A 22,332-nucleotide genomic window follows, 5' to 3' on the forward strand; every position below is an offset into this window, starting at 1 on the left:
CTCATTTTAGAAATGAGTCTTTTTTTCTTTTCCTTTTTGTCTTTTTTCGTGACCGGTAACGGGATCGCAACCCTCGGTGTTGCGCTCGCACCACGCTCAACCAGTGAGCGGACCGGTCTCTATAAGGGATCTGAACCCTCAGCGGGAGTGCTGCCGCGCTCCCAAGTGCCGCACTCTACCGAGTGTGCCACCGGGCCGGCCCTAGAAATGAGTCTTTACAAAAGATGTTCAAAGAATTTTTTTTTTTTTTTTTTTGGTGCCTAGCCAGTGCAGGAATCCAAACCCTTGCCCGTAGTGTTATCAGCACTATGCTCTCCCATGTGAGCTAACCGGCCAGCCTAAGATGTTCAAAGAATTTGCTTATTTTTATTCAGCTATCGTGTGGAAGAATCTGAACCGCTCTGATCTTTTTTTTTTTTTTTTTTTTTTTTTTTTTTTTTTTTTTTTTTTGCAACGGATCGCAACCCTCAGTGTCGCGCCCGTACCGGACCGGGACCGGCAACGTGATCGCAGCCCTCGGTGTTGCTCCCGCTCCTCGCTCAGCCAGTGAGCGGCCGGTCTGTATGTGGGATCCGAACCCTCGGCGGGAGCGCCGCTACGCTTCCCAAGCAGTGCACTGTAGCAGTGCGCCACCGGGCCGGCCCCTGCTCTGATCTTTAATATAATGTTTTTTCTGCATACAACTGCTATATATAACTGCTTAGGATATCATGAAATGGTAAGAGGATATGCAGTAACAGTTACATGAATAATGCTAACAATGATGACAGCAGCAGCAACTAGATATTATAAAGCACTCTATGTGCCAGACTTTGTCCCAGCACTTTGCATGCTTTATCACACTTAATCCTCATAGCAACCACATGAGGCAGATGGCATTATTTTGTTTTCATTCACTCAGACATGTGTACCTTGCCAAGGAAGAATACAGAGCACACAGCTTTGCAAGATGTTGTGACTATTTTATTTACATTTGAAAGAAAAAAAGGCAAAAGTCAGAAGAATGAGATGAGTCAGCATTTAGTACAGGACAGTGCCCATGAATGCTCAAAATGTATAACATGAATGGAGCCAGAGTTCTGTGTTTCTACAGAAAACCTTAAATTGCCAGCATCTCAGGTGCCAGCTCAGCCTCACTTGTTTAGCAGACTTCTTTTGATTAGGCTCTACAAATTAAGGATTACAGATAAGAAATATATTTAATCTTTGATGAATTTCTGTTTTTTAGATCATGCATTGGCACAATTTAGGTATTTTTATAGGTTTTGTACCTTTGTTCCTTTGCTTGTTTCAAAATACAAACATATATATATAGGTATACATAAATAACAGCATAAATAACTTCATAAATACTTGTTCTTTTTAATGAATACTGGCATTACTTCATTAGAAGGAGATATAGATTATGCATTCCCTGAAATAGCATTCTTCATTATATGTAGGGTGGACTAAAAATAAATGTTGAATAGATCCACTCATCATGAGTCATAGTGGTTCTGAGGAGGACTGGCTTTTGTTCATATGCTCTAATTACACAGTCAGGTAGTAGGACATAGCTATTAAGAGCCTGAACTTTGGAGTCAGTTTTTAAGTGTGAATCCCTGTGACCTGAGCAAGTTACCTAACTTTTCAAATATTACATTTCTTCATTTATAAAGTGTAATAGTAATTGTACTTGCTTCATAGGATTGTTGTAAGTATTAACTGAAACCACGTATAGGATGCATTAGTAATTATTAAGTATTTTTTATTAATAATAATGCATATAATAAGTACTCAAGAAACATTAACTGTTGGTATTTTATATTTAATACTGTACATTTTATATGTATATGAATATGTCCATGATCTATTTTCTTAAATCTCTTAATATGTAAAACAGCTATATGTAGCTTTTTGATGATGGAAGCACAGTGCTTTATTTACATCAGAATGGCAACAGAAAACTGGTTGCAGTAACTTACATCTAATCTATTAAAAGAAATCTAATCTCAACAAAATTAAGAATAATAAGCTATTAGACTAGAAAAGAGCTCTGTGTCTTGATACTATGATATAAATTTAATTTTTATTTTAACTATATCTGTTAAAGGCAAGATTATTATTTAAATGTTCCCCAGAGGTGGGCGATGGGAAGAAACATTTTGAATTCTCAAAATTATTTGCTAGTGCTTCCTAGTATATAATTTTGGAACTTTCTATGTATCCATCATTTAGATCTCAGCATGAACGTGACTTCTTTAGGGAAGCTTTCTCTCCTCTCCTACTCCTAGACTAGGTTAGCCCCCTGCATTCTTCTTCATATACATCATAGTTGGAGGTACTTGTGCCACGTCTGTCTTATGTTAAAATAAAGCCTATAGATATCCTCTGAAATGTAAGGTTATTTTGGGAAAACAACATGCATATGATGAGTTGGAGTCTAGATAATTTTTTTTTTTTTCCTTTTTTTGTCTTTTTTTTACTGACCGGTAACGGGATCGCAACCCTCGGTGTTGTGCCCATACCGGGGACCGGCAATGGGATCGCAACCCTCAGTGTTGCGCCCGCTCCGCGCTCAGCCAGTGAGCAGGAACCGGTCTCCACATGGGATCCGAACCCTCGGCGGGAGCGCCACCACACTCCCAAGTGGCACACTCTCCAGTGCGCCACCGGGCCGGCCCGAGTCTAGATAATTTTGAGTATGATCATACCTTACGATGTGCCAGTAAATAGATTAGCTTGGAATAGTATCTGGATCTTCAGCATTTTCCTCATTTCCTCATGTATTGATGTATGGTTTATACATATAAGGTCTACAGTTCCTTATATACCATGGAAGTAGAGAAAATACCTGTAATTATTTGCATTGGTTTTATTTAAAATAGTGAAACTATCCCATTGTCTCATTTGATCATCTTGATCACTCTATGATGTAGCTATTATCCCCAAATTACACACAAGGCTATTTGTATTTAAGAAATTTACCCGAGATCCTTTAGCAGAGTCAGGTTTCAGATCCAGTCATTTCTGACTCTAGTGCCCATTTGAAACTGGTTAGTTGTGAACACCTTTTGGATTTTAAGATTTACTCTATAAAGTTATCCTGTTAATGTGTAAAACTGCCCTGATGATGTGTTTGCATTTATATCCTGTTTTTTAATGTAGTTCTCTTCTATAAGATGAGACTTCAAAGAAGGCTTTCCAGTGTTGGAGATAAAATTTTCTGGACACAGCTATTATAAGACTGTCCGTACTGGTTTGTAGGATGATAATCTAAGACTTGGTGTCCAAGGAATTAATTGTTAAGTGTACTAGTATTTAATTTCAGTCAGAGAAAGAAACCAAGGCATTCTAAATTGGATTTATGCCTCTAGTTCTCGGTCATTGGAATACATATCAACAACAATTTCTTTAGAACTTTAAGGCATTCTTAGAGTCAAATGAAACAGGAATAAAGATAGCATACCACTGGAAATACATATTTATTTGAACATCTTCATGTACTAGGCAAACTTCTAGTGCCAGACTCAGAGTTTCTCTTTACCTTTTCATTGAGATCTCAATCGTAGACTTAGAAATTATTGTCTGTATTTGTCTTTTCTCATTAGTTCTTCTTCACTCCCTTTATAAATTTATTCAATTTTTTTTGTCATGTAAGTAAAAGTAGGAACCAGAGTTTTATCAAAAGCTGAACGTCTCCTTTTATCTCTCCTTTCCCTCCACTTAAGCACTGTAGTTTTTTTTTTTTTTTATCCTTTTTTGTCTTTTTTCGTGACCGGCAATGGATCGCAACCCTCAGTGTCGCGCCCGTACCGGACCGGGACCGGCCACGGGATCGCATCCCTCGGTGTTGCTCCCACCCCTCGCTCAGCCAGTGAGCGGCCGGTCTGTATGTGGGATCCGAACCCTCGGCGGGAGGGCCGCCGCGCTTCCCAAGCGGCGCACTATAGCAGTGCACCACCGGGCCGGCCCCCATTTAAGCATTGTAATAGTGAACTTCTCAGCTTTTTCCCTCTTACTCTTCCCGTAGGCTGCTCTTCTACTTCTAGGAGTTCAATTCAGTCTTTATATAGATGATTCCTAAATACTCTTCTGTGTTCTACACTGCCTGTTAGACATCTTCACTTAATATTTCACAAGTGTCTCAAACTCTGTGTCCAAAACTCACCATGTTCTCTTCTAAACCTCTTTCTCCTCCAGCATTCCTTATCTCTGTGACTGGCACCAGCATCCAGCTGCTGAAGTAGAAAGCTGGGAGTCATTTTTAACTTCTCTGTTACCCCTTGTATCCAGTCAATCACAGCTTCTATTGATTCCATCACCTAAATATTTCTTAAGTTGGTTCTTTTGTTTCGATCCCTTTTGCCAGCTTTTTGACCCAACTTACAGTCCTCTCTTGCCTAAACTACTACAGTAAGGTTTTTTTTTTTTTTTTTGTCCTTTTTGTGACCAACACCCTTGGCTTGGTGTTGCCCGCACCATGCTCAGCCAGTGAGCGCACCAGCCATCCCTATATAGGATCTGAACCCGCGGCGGGAGTGCCGCTGCACTCCCAGCGCTGCACTCTCCCGAGTGTGCCACGGGCTTGGCCCCTACAGTAAGGTTTTAACTGGCCTCCCTGTAAGTACTCTTGACACCAAATGATCTTTTAAAAAGTATGATTTTTAGAGACACCTGTCTGATCATGTCATGCCTCTGCTTAAGATCTTTTAGGAGTATTTCATTGTATGGATATATCACCATTTGTTTATTCATCTACTTGTTGGTGGCTATTTGGGATGGTTTCTAATTTTTGGCTATTAAACGCATAAAGCTGCTATGAACATTTGTGTACATATCTTATGAGCATATGCTTTCATTTCTTTTGGGTAAATGCTTCAAAATGGAATGGCTTCATCACTTAGTAGGTATATATTCCACTTTTCAAGAAACTGCCACTGTTTTTCAAAGTGATAGAGACTGTACACTTTACATTCTCCTCAGCAGTGTGTGAATATTTGAGATTCTCCACATCTTTGATAACATTTAGTATAGTCAATCTTCTAAATTTCAGATGTTCAAATACATGTGTATTGGTATCCATTGTGGTTTCAATTTACATTTCCCCAGTGACTGATATTGACAATTTATATGTTTGTTTAGTGGGACATGAGGCTTGATGAAGGGTCTGTTCAAATCTTTTGCCCACATAAAAAATTTTGGTTTCTGTTACTCCCCATTCTCATCAGTTAGAGCTGTCAGATTTCTTAATTTTTGCTAAATTGATGGGTGTGAGGTAGTTTCTCACTGTGGTTTTAATGTACATTTTTTGAGTCCTAATGAGGTTATCTTTTCATGTTTTTTTCCTTCTGTGAAGTATCTCTTCATCTTTTGCCTATTCTTTTTTTTTTAGATTGTCTTTTTCTTAGTACTTTCTAGGAGTTTTTAAAAATATATTTTGGATACTGGACATATCGTTTTTAGTTATATGTGTTACAAATATCTCTTTCCAGTTCATGGCTTGTCTTTTTATGTTCTTTTTGGTATTTTTTAATGAACAGAAGTTATAAAGTACCTCTCCTGTACTGAAGTTACTCAATTTTAAAAGCAGAGTTGATCCAACTTATTAATAATACCTCTGAGCCCCATATCCCATAGAAACCTTAGTTACAGATACATTTTATGATTTTCCTTTATGAATCTTCATTAATGATTCTCGTTTATCTTCTCTAATCACAGTTTTGGGTTATGGGGTAGAGGGAAGAACCAGTGTTTTCTAAGGATCCAATAACATGTTTTACAAACATATTTTAATATTTTTTTCTATAATTATTTTTCAGGCTGGACCAGAATATGGTCAAGGAATGAACCCTATTAGCCGCCTGGCTCAAATTCAACAGGCCAAAAAGGAAAAGGAGCCAGATTATGTTTTGCTTTCAGAAAGAGGAATGCCTCGACGTCGAGAATTTGTGATGCAGGTATTTCTAACCTTTATATTAGGACACTTTAAAATTATTGAAAAGATTTAGAAATCCCCAGGTTGGAATAGAGATATGCGGGAAAGGTAAACTAGGAATTAATACAAGAAAGTAAAATTGTATTTACCTCTAGGTTCGCCTCCCAATTTGGAAACATTCAAGTGTCAAGGACGTGTTAGAATACACAGCATGAGTTTTTGGAGGGACTGTGAGTTCACCAGGTTATTTACTCCAGAGTTTAATCATTTAATGCCTATCTCTTGATTTTTTGTATTACATTTTGCAGCCCGAGTCTGTTAACTACTGGGAATTGGAGACAAATGGAATTAGAAACAAAAGTTAGAAGGATGGACTTAGTAGATGAAACAGGGCCAAGAGCATGAGCTTGTGGGCTATCAGGAGAATTTGAAAAACAGAGCAAGCTGGCTAGTTTAGCCATGATGGGAGCTGAGGGACTCAGAATTGCTGAGAAATCTAACTGCTGCATTTTGCAGCCAAGAAAATTGAAGAATGGGTGAGGGCTAGGAATGAGGTAGAATGCCTAAAATACCCTCCCTTCCTTTCAGATCCTACCTACTCATCTTCATTTGCAAACTCAAGCCCTAGTCTTAAGAAAAAACCCTTTGTTTTAATTTTTTATTATGAAAATCACAAACATTTCCATGGTGGGTAGAGAATAGTATAATGTGCCCTCAAAATACCTACCCATCACCCAAACACAGCAGTTATTAAGATTTTTGCCACAGTTGATTCAGCTATTAATTTTTCTTTTCTTTTTCTTAATTTTCCTCCCTTTCTTCCTTTCTTCTTTTCTCTATCTCTTCCTTCTTTCAAAGCTAATTTCAAAGCTAATTTCTTTTTTTTTTTTTTTGTCTTTTGTCTTTTTTCCGTGTCCGGCAACGGATCGCAACCCTCAGTGTTGCCCCCGTACCGGACCGGGGACCGGCAACGGGATCGCAAGCCTCGGTGTTGCTCCCGCGCCTCGCTCAGCCAGTGAGCGGGAGCCGGTCCGTATGTGGGATCCGAACCCTCGGACGGGAGCGCCGCCGCGCTTCCCAAGCGGTGCACTATCCAGTGCGCCACCGGGCCGGCCCAGCTAATTTCTAACTACATGTCATTTCAGCCTTACAAACTTCGTGTATATCTCTAAAAAATGTGGAAGTTTTTCTTACATTAAACATGATTCATTGGAATCATCTAATAATACCCAGTCTGTATTTAAATTCTCTGTATTGTCCTCAAACTTTTTTTCATTATTGGTTTGTTAGAGAAACTTTCTGGATTATAATGAAGAATCTCACCTTTCATATAATCCAGATAAAATCAACAGATGTTTATTAAGTGCTGATCATGTGGCAGACACTTAGGCTTTCAAATGCAGTATCTTATATTAACTTTTCATGCATAGCTAAGCTTTACCTTCCCTCCTAATTTATAATCTCCGTATTTCTTTATCTCTTAGTATCCAAAACAGTGGTTTATAAATAGTAGGAACTTAATAAATATTTGATAATATTTGCTGCCTGCCTGACTGAGAGCTAGTATGTTTGGCTTTTGTTAGAGATGTAAACTTAAGATATAGTCAACATAAACCACTGCTGGGAATCCAGGTATCCAAAGAGAGGGAATTCTTCTGTGGTTAGTAAGCACATATTTTTGTCTAGATGTCTTTAGGATCCAGAACAGTGTTGTTCTAGTATTTTCACTTGTTAGAATATATTCATCATTTTTCCTCTTACACTCTTAGCTTTGAAGAATCCTAGAAAGTATTCTTTGAACTCCAAAACTTGAAGGAAAAAAATCATCTGTATGTTAGACATGTGTTAGGATTATAAACTGGCTTTGGCTTTATTAACCAGTTCCTTTTCCATGGAGTATATTGAGTACCCATTTTGAAAGAGAAATTTAAAGTATCTTAGGCCAGCTTTCATTTTATGGGTATTTATAAACATTCTACTCAGACAGGGACATTTGGCTGTGCTTTTAAATGCTTTCACACTGAATTCATATTGTTTTTTCACCTTCTGGGAGCCCCGAGGATCTGTTACAGTATTGGAGCAACTTTATCAAAGTAAAGGCTTTTGTATAAACTACTTAAACAATGTCATCATTTGTTATAATTGAATGTGGAAGTAAAATATCTAGAGATAATATGCTTGTTTTTATCTGTCACCAAAAAAGAGTAAGTTTGTATGTTATAAAATGGATGCAGTTACTTGTGTTGATAGGATAAACAAAAGAAAATCTCTGATGATACTATTTGGGTAGTCGTTCCAAAGCAAATTTCTAAAAGCTTTTTGTTTTTATAGAGAGGGGTATTTTAATTTTTCAAAGAGAAAATAATGGTAAGTAAACAAAATTGCATATCTGCACACTGCATTATTATGTATTATGATATTAGCTTTTCCATCTATTCCTTGGTTTTTTTGAGGACGAGATTCATGTGAATAATTTAATGTAATTTAAAGACAAAAATCTGGCAGTTTTAAATTTACTGCATTAGAGGCAAGAGAGTACGCCTGGGGTCCTAGGCAGTAACTAAGGGCAGCCCCTCTGCCCAGAAGCAGGCAAGGTAGCACGCTGAAAGCACCACTTTTGCATGGGTTGCCCACCACAGCTACCGCTGCCACAAAAGTAGCTCAGTGCCACAGCAGTAGCCACAGCTACCATGTAGGTGGCATGCCAGACACTTGACTACAATGAGAGTCACCAGCAGAGACCAGAAAAAGGAGAGGATGTCTCTCTCCTCACAGACCACTCCAGAATAATAGAAGAAGCAACTGCTCTACCAGATGACCAGCCATCAATGTAGAGATACTAGAAATACAAAAACCCAAGAAAATATGACACCACCGAAAGAATATAGTAATTCTCAAATACCAGACCCTATAGAGCAGGAAACCCTTGAAATGACTGAAAAGGAATTCCAAGCAACAATCTTAAGGAAACTCACTGAGATATGAGAAGACTGTTTGACAACATAATGAAATGAGAAAAAAAAAATTCAGGATGTGAAGGAGGAAATTTACAAAATTTACAAAAAAATACCTTAATAAAGAATGCAGCAGAACTCATGGAACTGAAGGGTTCACTCAACAAAATAAAAAACACAACAGATAGCTAAGCAACAGGCTAGAGCAAGCAGAAGAAAGAATTTCTGATCTTGAGGATAGTCTTTTTGAAATACCCAGGTAGACAAAAAAGGAAAAAAGAATTTTAAAAAATGAAAAAAATCTAAGAGAGAGAGCAGATAACCTTAGCTCACAAACATTCAAATCAGGGGTGTTCCAGAAGGGGGAGAGAAAGGAAAAGGCATGGAAAACCTATTCAACTAAATAATAATGGAAAACTTCTCAGGTATAGGGAGAGTCATGGACCTTCAGATCAGGAGGCTCAAAGATCCCCAAACAGATTCAACCCACAAAGAACCTCTGTGAGACGCATTATATAGTCAGACTGGCGAAGCTCAAAGATGAAGAGAGAATCTTAAAAGAAGCAAGAGAAAAACATCAAGTCACATATAAGGGAGCCCCCATCAGACTAACAGCAGACTTCTCAACAGAAACTCTACAGGCCAGAAGAAAATGGGATGATATATTCAAAATACTAAAAGAAAAAAACTGCCAGCCAAGAATACTATACCCAGCAAGGTTGTCCTTCAGAATTGAGGGAGAAATAGTGTATTTTCCAGACGAACAAAAGCTGCCAAGTTCACCACCACATGACCAGCCCTACCAGAAATCCTCAAGGAAGTTCTGCATCTGGAATCTAAAAAATGATAATCACTACCACAAATACACAAGAAAGAACAAAATCCACTAGTAGAACTAAAATGCAAATGAGAAAGAGAAAGAAACTAAATCCTACTCCCACAGAAAACAATAATAACAATGTAGTAATGCCCTTAACTTTATTTCTGATTTTAGTAATTTTAGTTTCTTTTTTTCTTGGTCAGTCTAGATAGAGGTTTGCAAATTTTGTTGATCTTTATGAAGAATCAACTTTTGGTTGTGTTGATTTTCTCTATTGTTTTTTAATTCCTTATTTCATATATTTCTGTTGTTATATTTGTTATTTCCTACTTGTATTTGCTTTTGGTTTAGTTTGCTCTTTTTCTATTTTCTTAGGGTAGAAGTTTACATTACTGATTTGAGGTTTTTGTCGTTTTTAATATAGGTGTTTACAAGTATAAATTTTCCTCCAAGCACTGCATGTACCCTGCATCATAGAAATTTTGATATATTCTATTTGATTTTTATCTCAAAGTACTCTCTAATTTCCCTGTGATTTTTCTTTTTACCCATTTTTTATTTAGGAGAGTGTTCATTTCCACACATTTGTGAGTTTTCTAAATTTCCTTCTGTTACTCTGGTCAGAGAGCATATTTTCTATGATCATAGTCTTTTTAAACGTATTAAGACTTGTTTTGTGGCCAAAAATAAAAATAAACAAGTAAATAAATTTACTGCATAGTAAAGTAATTGAGTTTCTTTGCAGATAGAAATTAACATTTTAATGTAAAGTTCTTATTTACAATAGTTATAAAATTTGTGAGCATTCTAGGAAGTTGACTCATGAAATTTACTTATACTTGATTTTTATGATAAAGTGATATTTTGAATGACCATTATGTTTGTTAGTAGGAAATGAAAGTTCTTCAGCAGTGTGGTATTTTTAATACAAACAAATTACTCTGGGATAACTACTTACAAACTACTGAATCACGCTGTTAAAAAACTTGTGTGTGGTATGGGTGGGTAAATGGGAAAATGAATCTGAGAAGCACCTGTTCTGGAAGTAAGTCTTGAAATTGTCAGAATAGGTCAGATGTAAATCCAGCAGATACAGATACAAGGTGAACGCAGAGATGGGAGCAGCATGATAGCTGGCAAGTCCAAGAGCAGGAGCCTCATACCAAAGGGCATATCAGGCCTGCGTAGATAAATGAGATTTAGTGATGAAGCATCAGAAAAGTGGAATGAGAGTGAGTGAGGTATGTATAGCATGTAAAAACAGATGAAAATTTTTTTGCAATTATTTACTGCTCAGTGATCTTTTCCTTCTATTTACTTTGGCAAGTCTTTTGACCCTCAGAGCAGCAGAGGAAGCTTTTGACATAGCTGACCTAATCTTTTCACTAACAAGCATTCCAGCAACAACATATGCGCTGGTGAAGCAGAGGAACAAATCAAGCATTGGAAAAAATGACAGGTAGCAGAGGCAACTCTACCAGAGATTCCAGCACATTATCCATAGGGCTTGTTGTGTTGAGGTCAGGTTCAGGCAAACACTAATATGGCAAGTAGGGTGTGTTTATTCAGTACCAAGGATCTGCTGTGACTGTCCTAGATCAGTGCTTCTTAAAATGAGGTCCAAAAAATACCTCCGATTTTATCACATTATGGTTTCTTGTTTCAAAAGAAAAAATGGTGAAATGCTTCAAAAACATTTGATTTGAGCTATATGATTTGTGATAGTTGTTATAGAAATTCTCTAATGAATACATTTTCAGTGTTTGATCTGCTACACAAACTATGTTGTTTAGTTTGTCGACTAAAATTCTGTTAGAAGGGTACAATTTTTTTTGTCATATCATTTGCATGTTGTTTGTTACGTTTGTATTTTGTTACCACTGTGTTGTATATCCGCAATTCCTTAAGAGTGGTTGGTTCACTGAAGCTATTTTTAAGTAGTGATGGAAATAGTAACATAAATAAAACTGTAAATACTAGTATAGGAATAAATGGCAAATAGTACTCAAATGTGGATACCAGATGAGAATCTGTATGTTCTGGGACAGGCGAAACATCCGATGTTATAATTTGACATGAGCCAAAAAAGAAAGTATGGCTAGACGTATCATGCTATATATCTGAAAACTGGATTTTGTTATACCACATATTCATTCATTGCTCGTACCCAGTGTATCATCACTCTGTGACAGTATAAAATTGTGAAAATTTATTAAAATGTCATGAAGCTATTGAAGCTTTCTATTTTTTTTTAAGCAAAGCACAGTGACATCTGATTAAACAATACAACTTTTCATATATAGAATGACTGTTCAGCTCTCTTGCTCATTTTCTACTGCCTTTTAAAAAAACTTATAGGAATTCACTATATATTCTGGATGTGAGTCCTCTATTTCTTCTCTTGTGTTGTGACTTCTCTTTTTTGCTTTTTAATAGTGCTTTTTGAGGAACAGAGATAATTTATTTTAATGCAGTCAAATTTATCTCTTTTCTTTTATGTTCACTTCATAATAAGTCTAGAGTCCCAGATGAATAAGTGCCCCCACTTTGTTCTTACTCAAAAACATCTTGGCTGTTTTTAGCACTTTGCATTTCCATGTAAATTTTGGAATCAGTTTGTCGAGTATTGTAGAAATATATGTGAGATTTTGATTGGAATTATTGAATTTGTAGGTCAATTTGAAGAGAACTGATATTATAATATCATGATTATGATATATTGTTCTATTTATTAGGTTTTTCTTAGTTTTTGTCAATAGTGCTTATGGTTGATATAGAGGACTTGAACGTCCTAGGTATTTGATTTTCACTTAATGTAAATGGCATCTTTTAATATTTTTTGGTTTGGAATTTAGAAATGCAGTTGGCTTTTGTATACCGACCTTTCATACAGAGAGCTTGTTATACTCTCATAAATTCTTACAATTTATCTGTAGATTTTCTTGGATTTCCTGTATATAAATGTGATATCTGTAAATAATGGAAGTTTTTTTCCCTTTCTGATTCTTATACCTTTTCTTTTTCTTGCCTTGTTGCTCTTTCCAGGATTTGTAGTAAAATGTTAAATACTAGTAATAATAACAGAGGGCATCTTTGTCTTGTTTCTAATCTCAAAGTTTCAGTGTTAAGTTTGCTGTAGGTTTTTGAGAAATGCCCATGTTCATCATATTGAGAAAGTTCCCTTCTTTTTCTCGATTGCTAATAGTTTTTATCATGAATGAAATCTGAATTTTATCAAATACTTTTGCTCCTTTTATTAGGATGACCATATGGTTTGTCTCCTCAAACTACTAATATAGTAAATTTCATTGATTTATTTTGAGTTTCAAATGTTAAATCAACCTTGCATTTCTGGAATAAACCCAACTCTGTCATGATTCTTCTTTTTATGTATTGCTTTATTCATTATACTGTTTAAAACTTTAGCATTTAATTCATGAGTAAAACTATTCTGTAAATTTCCTTTCTTATACTCTTCTCGTTGGGTTTTGGAATCAAAGTGACGCATAATAAAATAATTGTGGACTGATTCCTCTTTCTATTTTCAGATGAATTTGTGTAAGATTGGCATAATACTTCCTTAAATATTGAGTAGAATTTATTAGAGAAGCTCTCAGGAGTTTTTATTGTGGGAAGTTTTTTTTTTTTTTTAATTATGATTTTAATTTCTTTAGTAGTTATAGCCCTATTTAGTTATAGGTTTATTTTGTGACAATTTTGGTAATTTTTATTGTCTAGGAAGTTTTCTATTTTATCTAAATATTTTTTTAAAATAGCATAAAATTGTTTCCAGTATTTCTTATTATTTTCTAATGCTGCAGAAGTGTGGAGATCTCCCTTTTTCATTCTTACTTGTCTCTTCTCATTTTTTTCTTGATCAGTCTTACCTTTGGCTTATTTTATTATTCTTCAGTGAAGTGACTTTGGGCTTTTTTATCTTCTCTATTGTTCTTTGTATTCTATTTCCTTAATATTTTCTCTTGTCTTTTCTATTTTCTCTGAGTTTATTTTGGTGTTATGTTTATAACTTCTTTTTTGCCTTTCCATAAGCTGTTAAGATTATACATTTTCTTCTAGACCCTCCTTTAGCTGCATCCTTCAAGTTCTGATATATTTCCATTACTATTTTAAAAAAATCTTTTCTAATTTCCACTGGTATCTCTTCTTCTTTTGCCCATAGATTATTTGAAATTACACTGTTTAATTTTCAGAGTTGTGATTAACTATTTGTCTGCTTCAATAACTTACTGAGACCAGTGTGTAAAAACAAATCCCACTATAGTTCTATATCCTTTTTTGCTTTCTAATTTACTTTTCATATTTGTATCATCTCTTAGCACATACAAGGGTACTTCAGAAAGTTTGTGGAAAAATAAAACTGAAAGGCCATATGAATCTTTTCATGAACTCTTTGAAGTACCCTTGTACATCTTGAAAACAGTATTACCCAATTCAGAAAATGTACATGTGGATATAGGATGGCTGATGTGTATTTAAGTACATGTATATATTTATACACATGTATGTGTGAATTGTTCACAAAAGATATCTGTGGAATAGTTCTAATGATAAAAAAAAATTTATTGAGCAATTATGATTAAACACTGTAGTTTACATACATTATCTTGTTCAATATTCAAAGCAACTCTGTGAGGTAGTCAATATTATCCCTGCTTTACTCATGAAGAACATGATGTTTAGAGGTGTTAAATAATTTGCAGTAGTTGATACAGCTAGGAAATAGTAGAGCTGAATTTCATACCCTGGTGTGACTCATGAGCCTTTTGTTCTTAACTACAGTGTTGTACTAACTCTTGTACATTAATTCTCTCCAGGAACTATTTAATATAAATATTTGTTAACTTGGGAGGCAGTGTGAACATTATTTTAAATGGCACCAATGTGAATTTCAACTTTTGCAGTTTATTAATTGAAGTAAGGAGTCTTTATTGTAGTCATAAACAATATGAACTCTGTTAAGATGGAAATTTTATTTTTCTGCTTATATAAATAATACAAGTTTAATGTTTTAAAAAATCAAGTAATATATAAATGTGTAAGTAAGTAAAAATTCCCTAAGATCCTACCATCCTCAGATAACCCCCCATTGACATTTTGAGGACAATTTTTCCATATTTTTCTTCATTTATATTTTTACTGTATACATAATATTACATAAATGAGATCTTACCTTCCTTCTGTTTGTATTTTCTACTGAACCTTATAATTTTGAATGCTAGAGAGTAGAATACATTACTTCATGATGTAAGGAGTTCCTGTTTACCCAAAACCACTATTATTAATTTATTTACTTAATCTTACCAGGTCAAGGTAGGAAGTGAAGTTGCTACCGGAACAGGACCTAATAAAAAGATAGCCAAAAAAAATGCTGCAGAAGCAATGCTGTTACAACTTGGTTATAAAGCATCCACTAGTCTTCAAGATCAACTTGACAAGGTGAGAGTTAAGTTTACATGTATGTGTCCTCTCTGTCAAAATATCAAAGTGATTTGCAAATTCTCATCTTAACTAGTATTAAAGTAGATGTCAGTTTTAACTTTTCGTACTGTATGTCTTTAAAGATAGATACTTTAAGTACAAAATAACATCTACTTAAAGGGTAAGATGAAATGTTAATGAGTAATTATAGTCTTATGATTAGCAAATACTAAAAATTTGTTGTATGGTTGTACATATTCCAATACCAATTTAATATTTTTAAACTTATTGTCTGCTTGTTTTTGCCATATAGACACAGTCTTAATTTGTGCCTTTTAGGAACAGAGGTTGTTAGCCTTGATTTTTGGAATACAGCTGGAAACACTGGAAATAAAAATTCTGACTTATCCCTTTAGGGCAGGAACTATATTGGACAGACACTCTATAAAATAATTTTTCTATTTACCTTAAATTTAAATGTAAACTCAGAGGGCATTTATTTTCTGCCAAGACCTGTGTTCATGGTCCCCTATTTCTTCTGCAGCAGTTAATGACATCATTAACACCTACCTCTGTTGCAAGAGAAGCAGAGAACCCTGAATTCAGGACTTGGCAGATAACTTGGCTGGAACTGGCTCAGTTTCATTGTGTATTAAATTATGATTTTGTTATCTATGCATGTGTAGAAATTATTTCTATTAAACATTTTATTTATATGAAAATTCACAAAACAGGCTTAATAGTTTCTTTTATCAAAAGTAATATGCTTTTGACCAGGTCATTTTTTCACATGTTTCAGAGGTATTTTTAGTTTCTGCAGGAATACATTTCTGAAGTTTAGCGTAAGAAATAAAATCATCTATTAAAAAACATTTAGATATACTTTTCTTTTTAAGGCAGCTGTGATTATCTATGCATTTCTTTTGAGTGACTAAAACGTCATTTGTCTGTGTGGTATTGCTAGAGATTTCAATTCTGTTTTTATGACCTGGCTGGTCAATGCTTTTTCTTCCTTTAAAAGTATTTGTAACATGAAACCTAACATGTGTTCAAGTTTTTGTAGTTTTTATATTGTGTATATGTTGTTTTAACTTAACACATTTATATTGACTTAAAACTGGTGAGTGATTTATAAAAATATGTCAAAATAAATCTCTTTACAGACATTTATTTATAAGTTAAGTGAAAGCAAAACAGAATAAAACCAGCATTAATTTCATTAATTAATTAATTTTATTAATTTGAAAAACATTTTTTGCATACCTACTGTATTAGTCAAGGTTCTCCATAGAAAGGTACACATATACACACATACGTACACACACACAGATTGCTTTTAAGGAATTGGATCATGCTATTGTGGAGACTTGGCTATTCCAAAATCTGATTGGGAGTCTGGCAGGCTGGAGACTAAGGAAAAAGTTGCAGTTCCAGTCCAAAGGTAGTCTGCTGGAGAATTCCCTCTTGCTCCTGGAGGTTGGCCTTTTTGTTCTATGCAGGTCTTCAGCTGATTCGATGGGGCCCACCCACATTGTGGAGAGCAACCTATTTAACTGAAAGTGTACAGATTTAAATGTTAATCTTATCCAAAAACAACCTCACAGAAACACTCAGAATAATGTTTGACCAAATAGCTGGGCACTGTGGCCTAGACAAGTTGACACATAAAATTAACTATCACACTACTGAATGCCAGACACTTATAACTGAAGATAACGAGAAGTTGGTCTTTGCACTTAAGGGACTGTCCATTAAGTGTTGGGAGTGAGGTGTTTTGATCACATAACAATAATTACAGTATCCTGAAACCTAGAGAGCATGAAGATGAATCTGGAAAGTCAGGGAAGGCTGAGATCACAGTTTTTATGCAAAGTAAAGAACTTGAGGAATTATTCATCTAAGACTTGAACATGAAACTAAACGGTCAGGTTTGCATTCTTTAGAAGATAATTCTGTAGGGGCCTGCCCGGTGGTGCACTGGAGAGTGCGCCACTTGGGAGCGCGGCGGCGCTCCTGCCGAGGGTTCGGATCCCATGTGGAGACCGGTTCCCGCTCACTGGCTGAGCGTGGTGCGGGCGCAACACCGAGGGTTGCGATCCTGTTGCCGGTCCCCGGTACGGTCGCGACACCGAGGGTTGCGATCCCGTTACCGGTCAGTAAAAAAAAAAAGACAAAAAGGAAAAAAAAAAAAGAAGATAATTCTGTAAGTAATGTGGAAAATGGATTTGAGCAGAGTGAGAATGAAGGCAGGGAGACCAGTCAGGAGGGGAGCGGAGTTGTTCAGGTAGGAGATACTGAGGGTTTGCACTAAGACGGGGCTGGTAGAGAGAAGGAGGGGAAAACTCCAGAGATATTTCAGAAGTGTAATTGATAAAACTGAGCAGCGGATGATATGCATGGGGGATACATGAAGGAGGAGGAAAGAATGCAAAAGGAGGAGTAGAAAATGACTCCACTAGATGGTAGTCACATGCTGCAGCGAGGTCAGATAAGAGAAGGACTGAATATATTGATTTGTAACAAGATCTTTGGTGGGCGTGTCAAAAGCAGTTTTAAAAACCAGCGGGAGCAGTTTTTAAAAAGCTTCTCTTTTAATAGGTAAGACATGTACACGGTTAAAAGAATTCAAACAACAGAATAGACAGTGAAAAAAATGTTGCTCTCACTTTACCTTAAGACCCTCATTCTTATAGTTTCTTTTCCCAGGCATCTCCCACAGTGAGTTAATATTTGTACAGCATCTAGAATAGTGTCTGGAATACAGTGAATATTAAATAAGGGTTTGATAAATAAAAATAAAACAAATATCTTCACAGAGATATTCTATGCTTATATACTAATATACCCCCACTTTCTAAAAAATTCAGATTTATTGAGGTACAGTTCAATGAATTTTGACAAATACATATATTTACTCATTAGCCACCACCACAATTAAGTTTTATAACATTTCCTTGACCCTCAAAAGTGCCTAATTGTACCATTCCAGTTAATCTGGTCCTCTACTCTCATTTCTTGGCAAGCACTGATCCGATCTCTGTCTGTATAATTTTGCCTTTTCCAAAATATCATATAAATTAAATAATATATTTCGTAGCTTTTAGTGTCTCATTTCTTATTGCTTGGCATAATGCTTTTGAGAGTCATCTGTGTTGTCACGTTTAACACTACCTTGTTCTTTTTTATTTTATTTTTTTATTGTTTTATCTTTCACCAACATTTGGGTTGTTTATAGTTTGAGGCTATAAATATAAATAAAGTGGTTTAAACATTCATGCACAAATCTTTATATGTACGTATTCCTCCGTTATATTCATATGTATGTATTATATAAGTGCATGTTTAACTTTGTAAGACTGGTAGCTGTTTTCCAGAAAGGCTTGTACCATTTTGCATTTCCGCCAGTAATATCTGAGAGTTTGAGTTGTTCCACACCCTGTCTAGCTCTTGGTATTGTCAGTTTTGATAGCTTTGGTGATACTAGTAGGTGTGTCATGTTATCTCATTGGATATTAGTTTGCATTTCTTTAATGACTAATAATGTCGAGTATCTTATTGTGTTTATTTTTTCTTTGAAGTGTCTATTCAAAATTTTTGCCTTTTTAAAAAATTGAATGGTTTACTTTCTTAATATTGCATTATAAGAGTTCTTTTATATTTTGGATATAGCCCTTTATCAGATATATATTTTATAATATGTCCTCCCATTGTGTGAGTTGTCTTTTCATTTTCCTAACAATGTCATTTAAAGAGCAAAATGTTTAATTTTGATGAAGTGTACTTTATCAGATTTTTCTTTTTGATTCATACTTTTTTGGATCCTATCTAAGGAAACTTTGCCCACTCCAAGGTGGCAACAGTTTTCTCCTGTGTTATCTTGTGGAAGTTTTTTAGTTTCAGGTTTTACATTTAGGCCCATGATCTGTTTTGATTTAATTTTTGGATAAGGTTGAGGTTTCCTCCCTCCGTTCCTTCATGCCTTCCTTCCTCCTTTCTCTTTTTTCACATATGGCTATCCAACTGTTCCAGAGCCATTTGTTGAAGGAGCAATGCTTTCTCCATTGAATTCCCCTAGCACCTTTGTTGAAAATCAATTGACCACATATGTGTAGGTCAGTTTTTGGATTCTCTGTTCAGTTCCATTAATCTGTATTTCTGTCCTTGGGCTATTACAACTGTATATTGATTATAGCTTTTTTTACTAAGGCTTGAAATCAAGTAAAGTGAGAACTCCATCTTTGTTCTGCATTTTAAAAATTGTTTTGGCTAGTGTAGAACCGTTGTGTTTCCATAAATATTTTAGAATCAATTTCTACCAAACGAAGAAAAAAGCTGGCTCTGATTTTTATTGGTATTGTATCAAATATACAGATGAATTTTGTGCAAATTGACATCTTAAGAATATTGAGTCTTCTCATCCATGAACAAGGTCTATTCCTCAATTTATTTAGAGTTTTTAGAAATATATCCCAGAAATGTTTTGTACTTTTTCATAGAAATAGCTTGCATATTTTTTGTTATGTTTATCTGCAAGTATTTCATGTTTTTTGATGCTGTTGTTAATGGAACTGGTTTTTAAATTCACTTTCTAATTCTTCCTTGCTAGTCTATAGAAATACATTTGATTTTATGTATTAACTTTGTGTCCTTTGACCTTGGTAAACTAACTTAGAGAACCTTTTTTTATTTTTAGTAACTTTGGGATTTTCTGTATCAGTGCTCATGTCATCTGTGAATAGAGAGAGTTTTATTTCTTCCTTTCTGATCTGTATACCTTTATTTATTTGTCTTGCTTTATTGCACTGAGTAGGGCATTCAGTACAATGTTAAATGGAAGTAGTTAAGAGCAGACATCCTTACCTTGTTCCCAATCTGGAGGAAATCATCAGTCTTTCACTGTTATGTTTTATGATGGTTGTAGGTTTTTCATAGATGCCTTTTATTAGGTCGGAATATTTTGTTGTATTTTTGCTTCGCTGGGAGTTTTTTAATCATCACTCAGTGTAAAATTTTGTTAGATGTTTCTTTGCTTGTATTGAGATGATCATATGGTTTTCCTGTTTAAAGGCAAACTTCATTTTTTTCAATTGAGATAATATATACCTAACATAAAACTTACCATTTTAACCATTTTTAGGTGTACAGTTCAATGACATTAAGTATATTCACAATGTTGTACAATCATCGCCATTATTCATTTCCAGAACTTTTTCATCATCCCAAACAAAAGCTCTGTTGTTAACCAATGACTTCCCCTTCCTTCTCTCTTTGACCACTGGCAAACTCTATTCTCCTTCCTGTCTTTATGAACCTGCCTATTCTAGGTACCTCACATAAGTGGAATCATACAATATTTGTCCTTTTGTGTCTGGCTTATTCACTTAGCATACTGTTTCCAAGTTTTGCCTGTTATAACATGTATCAGAATTTCTTTTTAAGGCTGAATAATATCCCATTGTATGTATATACCACATTTTGTTACGAGTTCATCTGTTGGTGGACATTTGGTTTGTTTCTACCATTTGATTATTGTGAATAATGCTGAAAATTGGTGGATAAGTGTTTGAGTCCCTGCTTTCAGTTCTTTAGTGTATATATCTAGACATGGACTTGTGGGATCATATAGTAATTTCTATGTTTAGTTTTTTGAGGAATTGCCAAAATGTTTTCCACAATGGCTGCACCATTTTACATTCCCACCAGCAATGCACAAAGGTTCCAGTTACTTTATATCCTCGCCAACTGAAAAAAACAAGTAATAGCCATTTTAATGGGTGTGAAGTAGCATTGATTTTTTTTTTCCTTTTTGTCTTTTTTTACTGACCGGTAACGGGATCGCAACCCTCGGTGTCACGCCCGCACCGGGGACCGGCAACGGGATTGCAACCCTCGGTGTTGCGCCCGCACCGCGCTCAGCCAGTGAGCGGGAACCGGTCTCCACATGGGATCCGAACCCTCGGCAGGAGCGCCGTCGTGCTCCCAAGTGGCGCACTCTCCAGTGCGCCATCGGGCTGGCCCAAAGTAGCATTGATTTTTGAATGTTGAAACAGCCTTGCATGTCTGGCACAAACCCCACTTGGTCATAATATATTACCTTTTTTATATATTGCTAGAATAGATTTGCTGATTTTTTTTTTATTTTTATTTTTATTTTTATTTTATTTTTTTTTAAAGATGACCGGTAAGGGGATCTTAACCCTTAACTTGGTGTTGTCAGCACCACGCTCAGCCAGTGAGCGAACCGGCCATCCCTACCTATATGGGATCCGAACCCGTGGCCTTGGTGTTATCAGCACCACACTCTCCCGAGTGAGCCACCGATTTGCTGATATTTTAAAGGATTTTTATACCTGTGTTTATAGAGACATTGGTATGTATTTTTCTTTTTTGTGATATCTTTATCTGGTTTTGGTATTTGGGTATAATTGGCCTCACATAAGAAGTTTGGAAGTATCCCCATCTCTTCTATTTTCTGGAAGAGTTTGGTATTATTTCTTCCTTAATTGTTTGATAGAAGTTGTTAGGGAAGCCATTTGGTCTTAGAATTTTCTCTGTGGGAAAGGATTTTAATTACAAATTCAGTTTCTAAAAATAAATATAGGGCTACTCAGGTTATCTACTTCTGCTTGAGTGTGCTTTGGTAGTTTGAGACTTTCAAGGAGTTTGTTTCATCTAAGCTGTTTAATTTATTAGTATAAAATTGTTCATAACAATCTTTTATTTTTTTAATAGCTACAAAATCTGTAGTGATATTCACTCTCATTCTTGATATTGGTAGTTTATTTCTTTTCTCATTTTCTTTTGTTCAGTCTGGCTAGGGGTTTATCAATTTAAAAAATTTTTTTTCAAACAACTAGGTTTTAATTTCGTTGATTTTGCTGTTTTTATATTTTCTGTTTTATTGATTTCTGCTGTTATCTTTATTTTATTCTTCCTTCACTTGCTTTGCTTTTAATTTTCTGTTCTTTTTCAAATTTTGTAAGGTGGAAGCTTAAACTATGGATCTGAGAGCTTTCTTTCCTAACTTAAGCATTTAATGCTATGAATTTCTCTTTAAGCACTGGTTTAGCTCTTTCTCACAAATTTTGACAAGTTGGTTTTTTATTTCCATTCTGTACAAAATATGTTCTGATTTCCCTTTTGGTTTCTTCTTTCAAACCCTGTATCTGTTCCAATTTTCTGTCTACTTGTTTTATCAAGTA

At 35.3% G+C, this 22,332-nt stretch overlaps 1 protein-coding gene across 6 annotated transcripts in view; it reads left to right on the forward strand.

Moving 5' to 3' along the window:
* Window positions 1-22,332, forward strand: part of STAU2 (staufen double-stranded RNA binding protein 2) — a 287,804-nt gene that overhangs the window by 111,010 nt on the left and 154,462 nt on the right. For all 6 annotated transcript variants that reach the window (XM_008578926.1, XM_008578952.1, XM_008578934.1 and 3 more), the window contains 2 exons: window positions 5,802-5,939; window positions 15,017-15,148. In XM_008578926.1, the coding sequence (XP_008577148.1) occupies window positions 5,802-5,939; window positions 15,017-15,148 (270 nt within the window). The remainder of the gene's footprint in view (window positions 1-5,801; window positions 5,940-15,016; window positions 15,149-22,332) is intronic.

This window comes from Galeopterus variegatus, unplaced genomic scaffold (assembly GCF_000696425.1).
Source record: "Galeopterus variegatus unplaced genomic scaffold, G_variegatus-3.0.2 Scaffold78, whole genome shotgun sequence".
Classification (NCBI taxonomy): domain Eukaryota; kingdom Metazoa; phylum Chordata; class Mammalia; order Dermoptera; family Cynocephalidae; genus Galeopterus; species Galeopterus variegatus.